General features: G+C 35.5%; 1 protein-coding gene across 4 annotated transcripts in view; it reads left to right on the forward strand.

Moving 5' to 3' along the window:
* Positions 1-13,757, forward strand: part of mgaa (MAX dimerization protein MGA a) — an 89,821-nt gene that overhangs the window by 55,497 nt on the left and 20,567 nt on the right. For all 4 annotated transcript variants that reach the window (XM_051919710.1, XM_051919707.1, XM_051919708.1 and 1 more), the window contains one exon: positions 11,737-12,039. In XM_051919710.1, coding sequence (XP_051775670.1) covers positions 11,737-12,039 — 303 coding nt within the window. The remainder of the gene's footprint in view (positions 1-11,736; positions 12,040-13,757) is intronic.

The following is a 13,757-nucleotide window of genomic DNA, read 5'->3' on the forward strand; positions in this document are numbered from 1 at the left end:
GGAAATGTTAAAATCATACTAACTGTGACTTTGTGAAATAACAGTGAAAAATGTTTTTTGTCATTATTTACAAGAATCCTCAAGGGTAATGGGTTCGTGAACTTTATTGCAAAATTTACATTTTTTATCTCCAAAGAGACAAGGCATGTTTTTAGCTAGAACTGTTTTGAACTAGTATCTTTTGGAGTCCACAATGTCTGTACTTTTTTCCCTACATATGAGAATACAAAATAAACATTTCAAATGAATCATATACTTGGTGCGATAAAGTAATACTTTTATAATTCTTTTCAAATATGCACAGGTTAGGTTAGTTTCCGGTTTCCCTCTATTTTGTAAACCGTAAAAAAGCAAATAGGAATTGAGATTAACAACATAACTGTTGCAGCATAACTGATTAACATCATAGACCTGTGTTTAAAATGTGCAAACTTGAACAAAAAGTAATTAATGTTTGCACTTTTAATTGCATTTGTAGGTGGGTTGCCTCTGTGTAGAGAAAATTAGTTTTGACACACTAGCATCCATCTGTTTGAAGATGTGTGGTTTGGAAGGATCAGAACTAATTTTAGATTCCGAGACAACCAAACATTTAAAAAGCTTTAAGGGCAAAAAAAATGAAATCTTTTCCTTTCATGCTGTCAGTGTTATCATCACATACCATTAAATTCTGCTATTAGTACTGTGCAAATGTATTACTGTCCATTGAAGGTGTTCTTTTGCACATGTGCTTTATGACAGAGAGATACTATTTAAATATGGGAGCAGTGTTTAAGTCGTGTAAATGTACACATAGTTAAAGCCCAATGAGTTAGTGCTTACCTATGTAACATTTCAGGTTAACCGACAGATATTTAAAAAATAAATAAATAAATAAAATAAAAAGTCTTCGTCCACAAAAAATAAAATATTTTTTTAGAGTTCTACAAAAAGTCCTGTTTCAGAGAGCAAGTAATGAGTTAAAAACTTGCCGCTTTCCTGGAAGTTAACTTAATTAAGTTGATTACTTAACAAACCCTCTGTTTGTATAAAGGAGCACTGAAATAATCTTTGTTCCTACACCCTCTGAAACATTATTTGGACACTATTGCAGTGTATACTGCTATCATAATGGTGTGAGAAAAAAAAAGCAATTAAAGGAAGACAAAAAGGCCATTATAACTGTTAAAAGTGTAGGCCTTTCCCATTTTCAAGTTCCAGTTGAACGTGTAGGAAAGTGTACTTATGGATACCTTGGCGTTTTCTGCAATTTCTCTAAAGGAAAGATCTATACCTTTAAGGGTTATAATGGTCCATCTGTCTTCCTTTGTTAATTGTCTTGCTTTCTAAACATTATGGTAGGAATATATATTACAATTTTTCCAAATAACTCCTGCATTACTTTTTATGCAGGTAAAGGGTTTGTAAGTAATTAACAAAAGATGGCATAATTAAAGCTACATTTAACTTCTTTTGTTGCAGAGAAGGTGTAAGTTATTAAGACATTTTGTAACAAGACTAAGTGTGTGGACACAGCTGGGTGATAATACTATGTGATAATTATTGAATATTTTAAACACCTTGATATGGATAATGGTGTATTGGACCATTTTTTCAATAGTCATTTTACTCAACAGAGGAGTATGTTTTTTCCCCTTGAACCCACTTCTGCTTGCAATGTAAAGGTTTAATCTTACCAGCTTGAACACTTTAGTCCTGCCTGCAGAACCAAAACTAAGTCTTTTCAAGCGGAACACATGCCTGTAAATGTCAGCTAGTTGCTACGCAAATTCAGTAGAACCCTTTGTCAGAAACAGTCATCATTTAGTCAGATATCTTTACAAAGAAAATCCATACATTTTAGTTATTTTCAAGTCAATTGTTCTTTTTGTGCATATTTTGTAGAGGGTGATGGTATTCTTCAAAAAATGTTACATAAAAAGTAGCTGTTTATTAATCTTTTAAAACAAGTTTTTTGGTTTCTGTTAATCTTAGTAATGTCTGAAATGTATGTGAAATGTTTCACGTTTAGTGCATGTTCACTCAGACATGGCAGTATGATAAGCACATCACCTTACCCATAGCTTCCCCCAAGGACCAAACTAACTGTGATGTAATGTGTAATATATTTTGTTATCAATGAAACCAAAAAGGGGGTGTGTGTTTTTGTTTTTTTTTTTGGTATGAAATCATATATGTATATAATAAATAGTATATTCAAAATCTGAATTTAAATATCCTTTTAGTTCTATTTAACCATCACATTGTTAATATGGTGTGCTGAGAATATGCCAAAGGAGATGTTAGTAAATTCATCAGTTAGAAAAACAAGCTGTCAAAATGCAATACCTACCCCCTACTATCTATTGTCAACAGTTTGGGATTTCATTTTTTATGCACAATTTGCATAGTTTGTAGTTTGAGGAGTCTTTTTAAAGTATGTTTTAATTATTTATATTATTATCTCCAGCAACTATTCACAAACTAAAGAAACCACTGGCACTCCTGGACACAGATCACACAGATGGCAATGTTTGACATATTAGTTCAGTAGACCAGTAGTAAAATCTGTTTTCAAGTCTGGTGGTATGGCTTTGAAAGCTAAACTAGTGGTTATGGGATGGCAGGGGAGGTGAGGGAGTTGATGCTGAGGTATGAGATAATGAAATGTCCTTTTTCCTTACATCTCTTTATAAATATCATTAATGGATGGGCGCGTGGCCTGATGTTTGAACTGTGCCATTTGAACCTCCCACTCCAAAACATTGCAGTCTGTTATACTGTAGTTGTCCTTCCAGACACAATGCAGCTTCCCTCTGTGCATCTCTGGGTGTAACGCTGACCTGTAAACCCTAGTGCTTTTTCTTAGCCTAATTGTTTTCCTTGACTGCTTTAATTAGTGATGGCTCTTTTGACCTTTTTTTGTTTTGTTTTCACCCTCCTGCCTTCATAACTGTTGCTGACAAATAATGAAAGATACTCAATTATAATGAGAGCTACTCAATATTGTGGACCTGTAAGAACTTTAATCTACAGTACTCACTCTTTGTATAATAATCTCATTCAGGTCAACTTAAGCATGACAGCCTCCAACTAAAGTCAACACTGGCCTTTCTGCTTTGTTGATGATGAGAGACAAACTGTTACCATGCCATAGAAATCAGTAAAACCTTGATCAGACTCCCCGTATATGTCTTGTCACTGTTGGTGGTAATACCCACTACAGTACTGTGTGGCATTGACGATGTGTTTTATGTCATGGTCTACAACACACTTTTTTGTGTAAAAAGGGACAACGGTAGTAGTGGGTTTATCAGGTGTTTAAAATAAGTCTGTTGATGTGTCTTAGGTGGACAGTTACTATAATAAAAAGTTTATTCATTGTTTACGTATGGAATATATATTAAATTATCAAGAATAAGTGATCACTTAGTGTTTGGATAAAACAATCTAAATCTGGTAAAATGTATACTTCTCTTCTATTTCAAGATTATCTTAACTTTCAAAATTGGCTTTTGTTTTTTAAATTATTTATTCTGCAGATAAACGTTCATTATTCGTTACATTGCAGTGACATTACTATTGCAGTGGTGTATAGCATTGTTAAATTTTGAAAATTTTGAATGACACAGTATGTCATTAGTCAACCTTTCGCTTCTTAGAGTTTTGGTAGATCTCTGGAAAATAAAGGTAGAAGTTTATTTTAAAATAGAAGCTTTACTGGAACATGATTTCAGTTATGGAACTGAATCTTAATTTGAAGTGGATGTGAGCAAAAATTAATTATGTAGGACAAAAATAACTGAAATAGTTATGTTTGCTTTATGGTGTGAACTACTTTTTACATGGAAGGTCCTCTCCATTCACCCATGCGCTTAATCTTAATAACTTGGAGGAACAGTAGCCTTGCCCTGCTCTGTTTTTGCTAGGCTTGGAATCATTTTAACACAATAGACAACTCAGTCACGACCCCAGCATTTAAAATCGTCACTGTTTCTATCTACATGGGGTTTAGCATCTACCTTTCAGGGTATTCTGTAATCTAGAATCATATTTTTGATAAAAGCTTAAAAGCCCACAAGCATCAGCACACCAGAAAGTTTATTTTTCATTAGATTTTGTTTTTCTCTTAAATTTAATCTGCCGCCACTCTCTTCCCCTTCTACAGTATTGAAGCACATAGTTGGGAATGTTTTCACCCAGTATGTGGTCAACAAGATTGACTCCCTGCCTCAGAATCTGCCTAACATAAGCTCCGCTAAATCCATCAACGAGGTACAGAAGTTCTCCATGTCACCAGCCCCACTGGTGGTGGTCACTTCAGTTCTGTCTGAGCGAAGCCCACAAACAGCAGATGTGGGGGGGTCGCAGCATATAACCCCTTCCTCAAGATTTGCTACTGAAACATTGGACAGCAATAGTTTTGATTTACCCTTGGCACCAAGCAGCAGTACCTCTCTTGCAGTCAGCAGCTCAGCAAGCACAGGTACTTCCAGCTCTGCCAACATTGTAACAGTGTCTGCAGCACTGCCCACTGGGCCCCTGAGTTTTCCCATCACCTTCCTCTCTGTCTCACCAAACCTCAAATCCGGTAAGCTCAGCCTTGCATCAGACAGCACAGTTGTGATGCTGCACTCTGTTTGTGATTGGTTTTGCTTGCCTTCTCTTTGCCACCTGCATCTCTACCCATGCTGCTGTGCTAGACATGGGCCACATTGTTTCCATCTGTGAATTGTGACAGTTTGCACATCAACTGTGGTTTGAGTAAAGTGATTTTTGTTGTGCAGTTCAATGCATTTCATTTCTTTTCCTTTGTTTTTTGTTTTGATAAAAGTAGTCAAGTTTAAGTGCTAGTGTCTATTTTTGTATTGCCTGATTATTACCCGTGTGTGTTGTGTGTGGTGTTTTTATTTTTTTTTTTTTATACACTAAGGAAATTGCGTGTGTCTTTCCTTAGGGAAACTCAATCTTGGGATCTGATTTTCTTTTTTTGTTGTTGTACTATTAATACACATTAATTGTTCCATTCAAATTTTAATTAGAACTTAGATTATTATGATGAAACGTCATGCAAACATCTCCTAAATGGCTTCTTTGGTGATCTGTTTTGATCCATAGTTTAGATTTGAAAACTAAGCTAAGATGTTGAAGGTCCTGTTTTGAAGCATTTTAATTTGGAGCTTTGAATCAGAAGGTTTGAAACTGACTGTTTTGAAGTCAACATATTCTTTGAACCTATAAATCTGTTTCATTGTTAACTGCATCATAAGATAAGTACATGTAAACTCTCAGCATATGAACCATCCAAAACTTAAATCTTCTATTAAATGATTCCAAATGTTGCACTCTAAAGAGAAACATTTTAATTATTTTTGTTGTAATCATTAATTTATTTACAATTTGACCTCTCTTACTCATTATAGTACTGTGCAAAAGTGTTAGGCTATGCTATAAAGTTAGTTTTAAAGTTAGTGTTTTAAGTAAGTATTAATTTACTTGTGAAACTCTATATAAGATGAGAATAAATGCAAGTAAATAATGTTAAAAAGTAACAAGAATGTCTTCTGTTTTTAGAACATATATGCAAAAAGTCATCTCTGCAACTCATCTTACATACGGATATATTATTAAATCAAAAGATTTGAATTCATAACTCTAAGACACAATGCCATTAAGTTTTGCTCCATGCTTTGCATGGTCTCTTCTACTCAATGCCTTTTTGAAAGAATGGTTTCTTACCTGCTACACACTTTCTGAGACCATACCTTTTAAGTTTTCTTCACTTGGTTTGAAATATGTGAACTGGTACCAGATAACTATGCAAGATGCTGAGCAAGAACTTCACTGCATTTCCTTCTGTCTCTTAAGGAAGTGACCTTTAAGTACCATTCTTCAGATGTAGATAGCTTTTTCTGTTTGTACACGGAGTACAGATAAGTACAGATAAGAAAAGAATGCACACATGGAGCGAGGTCATCAGTGGATGATTTATATTAATGGCATTATTTCTGGTGTAGTTAGTAAACATGTTGAATTTGCAGATGCCACTAAAATTGGAGAGATGGCAGACACTGAGGAGGCAGCAAAAACAATTCAAAAAGACCTATACAACCTTCAGAACTTGGCGGACACCTGGAAAATGCTGTTTAATGTAGAATAGTGCTACACTTGGGCAAAAGGAACACCAATTATAAATACAGGATGGGAGACACTGTCATACAGGAAGCAACCTCTGAAAGGGATTAAGGGTTATATGTCCGCTAAATCAATGCACAGAAGCAACTAAAATGACAAATAAAATGTTAGATCATATCATTAAAAACTAGGGGGCTTTTCCCCCAGCTTGCTTCATTTGCCATCCCCCTGGCCTGCACTACGCGCTAGCCTCTTTGCGGTTCAGCCGCTCGTGTATGGGGGTTTGGATGTACAATTTAAACAGATTTTTATTTTCAGGGGAATTGATACATATGCATCAATGCAATGTATAAATGCCCGTGATTGAATTTCGTTTCTCAATTGAATAAAACAACTTTTTCAAATGTATGGCTCTGAGATTTGTTAATTGTCTTTGCAAAAGCTGTTTTCACCGGAAACTGTTAACGTTTTAATATGAATGGTATATCAAGATCTCCTTTGTTGTCTAATGTTATCCACGGAAGAAGTACTACATTACATTTCTTGGATACATCCTTCTTTCTACAGTACTTCGTACGTTGTAAGACCGGACGTTGTTAACGGTTGTAGATATTCTTCATGATATTGTAAGTTGTTGTTTTCATCTTCCGCACGTTCGCCACCAACTGTTTCAGCATAGTCTATTGATACGCATTTAACCAATTTGTCGTGTAACCATTCAACATTTTTCGACATATTTAACCAATTTGATGTGTAACCGATAAACATTTTTGGTGTTAATTTGTTTGACTTCCTCGTTTCCTGGTATGTTGATAACCATTCGTGATGAAATTCCTCAATAAGATTTGGACATAATACGTCTTCTTTAATTGGGAACTTAAAGTGAGGAAAACATTAAAATGTATAATAGCTGAGAGCGCAGGAAGTGTGTCTGACAAAAGCATTCACACGAATGAGAGTTGTGCAGGCTGTGGTCTTATTTTAAAATGTTTAAGAGGATGGCGTGACTTGAAAAAATCTCAAGGGAAAAGTCTTGTCTCGCGGGACTTGAAAAAATCTCTCTTCCAAAAAGTCTTCAAAAAGTCTGGCCGCATTGAAGGATTTTTTTTTTATATAATAGAGAGACTGTTCAATTCAAGTCAAGGGATTTTATGCTCAAACTATATAATGCAGTAGTAAGGCCGCATCTGGAGTGTCGTGTGTAGTTCTGGTTACCACGATACAAGAAAGACATAGCAGCATTTGAAGCTGTGTAGAGGAGAGCAACCAAATGTATCCCAGGACTTAAGGACATGTCCTACTCTTTCAGACTCAAAAAAAAATATATATGTTCTTTACCTATTTAGTTTTGAGCAGGGGAGAGTGCATGGGGAACCTAATCCAGGTATTTAAATTCTCAAAGGCAGTGAGTAGATAGTAGATCCCACAACATTTTTGTCAGCTTAAGGACAAATCACATACTCAAGGACATCAGTGGAAATTAAGTGGAAGTGAAACATTTAAAACTGCAAACAAGGAAGCACTTCTTTATGCAAACAGTTGAGGGACTCTGCAGCAAACTACCGTGACGTGTACTTGAAGCAGATCCCATGAAAGCCTTTAACAAAAATCTGGATGAGATATTGGGACAGCTTAGTTATTAACTAGACAAAAAGGCTTAATGGACTGAATGGATTTCTCTCATTTGTCAGATTCTTTAATGTTCTTATGTACTGTGATTGCTGTCTTTATTGTGCCCAGTTTCTTCAAGTGTCTAGGACTGCTAGAATGCAATATCTTGAATAATATTTGTTGCTCTCTCATAACCTTGTTGATACAAACTGATATTTTTATATTTGTCAAATTGTCTCACCTTGACAATTTTCAGACCTCACTTTGAGGCACCCCAATAAGATTTTAAAGAGCATAAGAAATTCTTGTTACATTTTATTATATTAATATTTATTTGTATTCTGATATTATATAGACAGTCATGTGAAAAAGAAAGTACACCCCATGCTTTATTTAACCATATGTGGACATATCAAGACTTGATCTTCAATCAAACATTATCTTGTAATAAAGGTGTTGTAGTGGGGGTGGGGGGCGTGTGTTTACTTTGCAATAATGAATTCAATGAAAAATTTATGGATAGACCACTTCGATGTGTGGAAAAAACGAAGCACCCCCTTGCCTCTAATAGCAGAAAGTGCCCCCTCAGGTAAGCATTTCATATAACTGTTTACCAGTCTCTGATGTTAACAGCAACAAAAAATTCCCCACCCTTCCCCACAGAGTTTTTTCAGCTGTATGATATTTGTGTACACAGCCTGTTTTAAGTCCCCAATCTTCATCCTTATCCAAGCTTTGACTTGGCCCTTCCAGAAAACTATTTCTTTTCAGCCATCCCTTTGTGGATTTATTGGTATTTTTAGAATCAGTCACATTACAAGATCCAGTTTCAGTTGAACTCTTTTGAACTGATGATCTAGCATCCACTGATGGCACCCTCTGAACCATTACATTTCCATCTACTTGCTTCACAGTTATCATCAGAGTCTTCTGGTCAAATGCTTTCTTTGTTTTTTGATAAAATGTGTCTTTTTGGTACTGCGACCAAATAACTGTCTTTGACTCTCCTGTCAAGAGCACATTGTTCTAGAAGTCCTGGGGTTTCATTTGTAAAACTTTGTAGGAAGTTGATCATGAACATATAATTATTCCAAAAAACAAGAAAATGCGTGTACCAAAGAAAATTCTAATTTATAAAACCTAGCATACACACATTTCTTCTTAATTAACCTTTATTAATCACAATCATCATGGACTATGTTAATCATCCTCGTACATATGCAGTTGTGAAGCTGACTTATCATGTTGTGTCAGTTGCATGCGTGGCATTGTAGCGACTCTCGTCTGCATTCTGTAGATCAGAGAAAGTCATAAGCCACCAGCATCTGAGAGGTTAGCTATTACCCACTATTACCTGGCACATGTAACGACATTGTGAATTTCCCCCTGGGATTAATAAAGTATCTATCTATCTATCTATCTATCTATCTATCTATCTATCTATCTATCTATCTATCTATCTATCTATCTATCTATCTATCTATCTATCTATCTATCTATCTATCTATCTATCTATCTATCTATCTATCTATCTATCTATCTATCTATCTATCTATCTATCTATCTATCTATCTATCTATCTATCTATCTATCTATCTATCTATCTATCTATCTATCTATCTATCTATCTATCTATCTATCTATCTATCTATCTATCTATCTATCTATCTATCTATCTATCTATCTATCTATCTATCTATCTATCTATCTATCTATCTATCTATCTATCTATCTATCTATCTATCTATCTATCTATCTATCTATCTATCTATCTATCTATCTATCTATCTATCTATCTATCTATCTATCTATCTATCTATGATTGCTGTGACAGTGAATAGCATAGGCCATATGAAAAACTGAACAGTTAGCCAGTTATCTTACTATCAAGCTGGCCAACCACATACAGCTCCATCAGCAAGTCGTCTGCCAAAGCTACATTGCCTCAAAATAAATGTATACTTACAGTTAACAAAAGCAGCTTCTTTCTTGCCTAGGTGCCCTTATTGCACTATGAATGCAGTAAAGTTCTCTGATTAAATTAGGAATTATACTGGCAAAAACCTGTTATGTTTTATGTTTGTACACCCACACCAAATAAATACTGAACGTAGCACCTCATCAATTGGTTAATAGCTTCTAGCACAGAAGGCATGATGGATTGAAGCTTGGCTAAGATATTGCTGACCTGTCAAGTCGGTTCCCTGAGAAGGGACAACAGGTATTTGATATAAGCTAATGAAAACCCAAAAAAGTTCTTTAGTGTATGTACACAGAATTGGCCCTCTTAAAAGGGAATTAAATACATTCTGCAAATCAAATGTATCACTTTTGCGATGCATATGTTTGTCATGTCAAAACACCTTCTAATAACGGCTCAGTGTTATGATTTATTGTGTTAATTTCCCTACTTGATCAAGGGTGTCATTTCCCAGTTTCTTCAAAGTTTTGCATACCGATGGGTCAGAGTTGCCATAAATATATGCATGTTCTCTCATTGAGTTTTCTTTTATAAATCCCAGCGTTTACATGGAAGCTGTATACGGACATTTCAAGCCTCATTTTGTGTACACAAGTTTTATAAATATGCCCCTTGATCTTTGCCTAGGTCCTCATAGTCAAAGTTTAGTCTTGCCATGATAGTCTTTCTAGACAGCACAGGTTTGCTCCTGACATAGCCTCCATGTAGATTTAATTTGTGCAGTCTCTTTAATGGTAGATTTGTACATTTTCACATCAAGTATGTAAGCATTACCTGTAGGTCCCATGAAATTCTGGTGTTCGTAGAGACTTCTTTCAGCATCTTGTATTCTGCTTGTGAGCTAAACTTGCTTTGGTGACCTGGTCGGGAGAAGTTGGCAGGTATTTGAAGACTTCTCCACTTGTAGATCCTTCGGACAGTGGAGTGGTTGATTTACCAATGTTTGGAGATGTTTTTAAATTTCTTCCAGAAGTCATATGCATCTGTAATCCTTTCTGAAGGTTTCTGAGAGCTCTTTCTATCTCAGCATGGTGGTAGCACATGCTTCAAAAACAAAGAGCAAACCAAACTAAATATCTGAGGTTTAAAGAAGCCAGGTTCCTCGGACATCCTCTCTAATGATATTCTAATCATTTTCACCTGATCTGCTGCACCTCATTCTACTTTTAGGTATTTGAGGTTGTGATAAATGTGTGTGGGGGGGGGGGTGTCTTTCTTTATTCCACATATGAAATTTGCATTTATTTATTTAAATTGTAAGTGTGGCAATGTATTTGTTATACTAGATTTATCTATAGATACTGCTCAAATCATGGCATGTCCACATATGCTAAAGGGATGTTAGCGAGTATTTTTTTTTTTTCACATAACGATTAAACACTCACTGCCAAAGACGTACTTAGTACTATACAGCTGGAATTTGGCTGTTCTAACAGCTAGAGTGGGATACCTCTCAAAAGTTATTTGTTACTTGACTACTATTCTGGCTTTTTTATACAAGCCAACTACATGTTGTTGAATTAACACACGTTATTGTTCATTGGTTCCTGGTAAACAATTAATTTTTTCTAAGCCATCAAAATTGTTTGTTATTTTAGAAATATAAATTTTAAAAGATGTTCAGGAAGTTTCTCTTTGTTTAACCAGTGTGAACTCTTGAATTTTCTTGGGAGTTTTAGTTTAAAGTCCTGTAAAGGGCTCTCTCCTTATAATTCTGAACAACTAGCAGTTAGGAAAAGGAGAGAGATCCATGAAATTGTTAAATATGTCAAAAGGAATATCTCACAGTGGCCTGATCACTTCTGTAGCTCTTGGATCTTTTGTGTCATTCTTGTGTATTTGGATGTTTATTCTTGTCTGTTACTATAAGGATATAGATGCATCATAAACAATAATTAAATTAAGTGGCCCAAGGACTGACTAAGATAATTATGCTTTTCATTTTTTAAAATTTTAAATATAAACTGAATTTTTCTGAGGATCTTTCTATTGTGGCCTTATTTATGGTGTTTACATCAATGTTCTAACAGCAAACCCTGCCAAGATTGCAACTCCACTGCTGACAGTACCTTCTGGAATTAAATTAACTGAGCAGAATCCTGGAACCCGCCTTCTTCTGATTCCAGTTCAGTCTGGCAGTACTAATGCAAGTACTTCCAGTGTACCTTTGGGCCCACCTCCAGGGCAGAAACTGATCCTGCAGCCCATTCGCTCTGCCACAGGGACCAACTTATACCGCCACCCAAATGGTCAGATAATCCAACTTGTCCCCCTGAATCAACTACGAGCAGGCGTCTCATCTAATCCTCAACAAATGATAATTCAGAAAACAGGTAAGACATTTCCTTTTTGTTGACTTATTTTCTCAGTCTTAAACCTTATTGAATATTATCACACATTAGTGTTTTGTTTGTTTTATTTTTTGAAAAATGGAAGGTTTCTGCGTATAATACAGTTAAGTGAGTACAAACAGTGAAAGGAATTTTTAGTCGAAAGGGAAAGATCCAAAATATTAGATCAATGACAGCCACACATTATGAAAAGATTCAGAATTTAGACATAATGACCTCCGCTCATCTTCCAGAGTGGCACAAATACAATTTTTTTGGACAATAGAATCTAATTAAACATAGAACTGGAAGTGATAGACAAAAATGTCTAAGTTAGATGATGAGCTCAGAAATTGCCTCTGTGTTACATAGCAGCTTCTGGGGTAATTCAGAACTGAATGAAAAGATTTTAAAAAATTAAGTTCAATTTCACATATTCAGCTGTTACACATTTAGAAATATATTGGGTATTTCAAAATAAACATCTGTGTTCCGATGGTCCTAAGAGCTATGCTGTCTGAGGGGCAGTTTCCTCTGGTATGGCACAAACCACTAAATGTAGTTCATATTAACCTCTATGAAAATTTTCAGTGTACAGCACAGGCTCTGAAACCAAACCTGGTCGCCTTTCAGCTGGCCAAGGTATGCTGTGGTATTCCCCCCTCTGAAGGAGTTGATACTGAAAAGGGATGTCTGAGCGTCAGTACTTAGACTGCTGTCCCTGTGACTTGAATCCAGATAAATAGCAGATGAATGGAAAAATAAATGTGGCTGCACCACAATTTGTATATTGGTGCTAGAAAAAAATGTAAATATACAGAAATCTGGTTTTCACTTCAATGCAATGAAGAGAGTTAAGATTACCAAATCTAACAAATAAAATCTTGGCCTGGAAAAAGATAGTACACCCCTTCTTTAATCAGTCCTTGAACTATGAACTATTATCACATTATTAGAGAATAGGTTGAGAGGTCCAGCTTTGCAAATACACAAGGATATTGTTACTGTTTGATATTAATCATACAGGTGCATGGTAATGCATCATGCTTAGATGAATGAAGCTTATACGGGCCCACAGAAAAAGGATTTTTTGTGCCTTTCTACCTGGGACAAAACTGTTTCAGGAGAAATGAAACACTTGAATCCATAATGCAATAGACAATCTACCAAAGGGAATAAAAATTAAATTATAGCCAGTCTACCAAGAGTCAGACGTTCTACTCGGCACTGACTAAAACTGGTTAAAAAGTCTCAACTTCTAAGTTAATATCCAAATATTTAAAGGCCCCTCTTGCTATAATTGATGTCAAGGAGAATGTCCAGACTTGATCTACCTGTGATATAACAAATGAAGAGTCATCATCTATCAAAAAAAGAAAAAATGCATGGATAGAGTTTACTAGAAATCATCTTGAGAGTAGTAGCTTCAGTTTTAGATGTCAATGCTGGGTCAAATGAAAACAGAGGAATCTCATTCTGTGTGTGAGATATGACCTGAAAAGAAATGTGGTTTTGTGCTGCTTTGCTACCTCATGATCTGGGCAAGTTACAGGCGTAGTAATTATTATATAATTTTCATGTATATGTACAATTCAATGAAAATGTATCATAAAACTTACCTTTAATGTACTGTACCAGTTAATGCTTGAGGAAAATATGAGCTAACTGTCGTAATGCTGCAAGTGAGCACAGTAGGTCAGGGTCTTCGAATACACTCCATC

The sequence above is a fragment of the Erpetoichthys calabaricus genome, chromosome 16 (genome assembly GCF_900747795.2).
Source record: "Erpetoichthys calabaricus chromosome 16, fErpCal1.3, whole genome shotgun sequence".
NCBI classification, from domain to species: domain Eukaryota; kingdom Metazoa; phylum Chordata; class Cladistia; order Polypteriformes; family Polypteridae; genus Erpetoichthys; species Erpetoichthys calabaricus.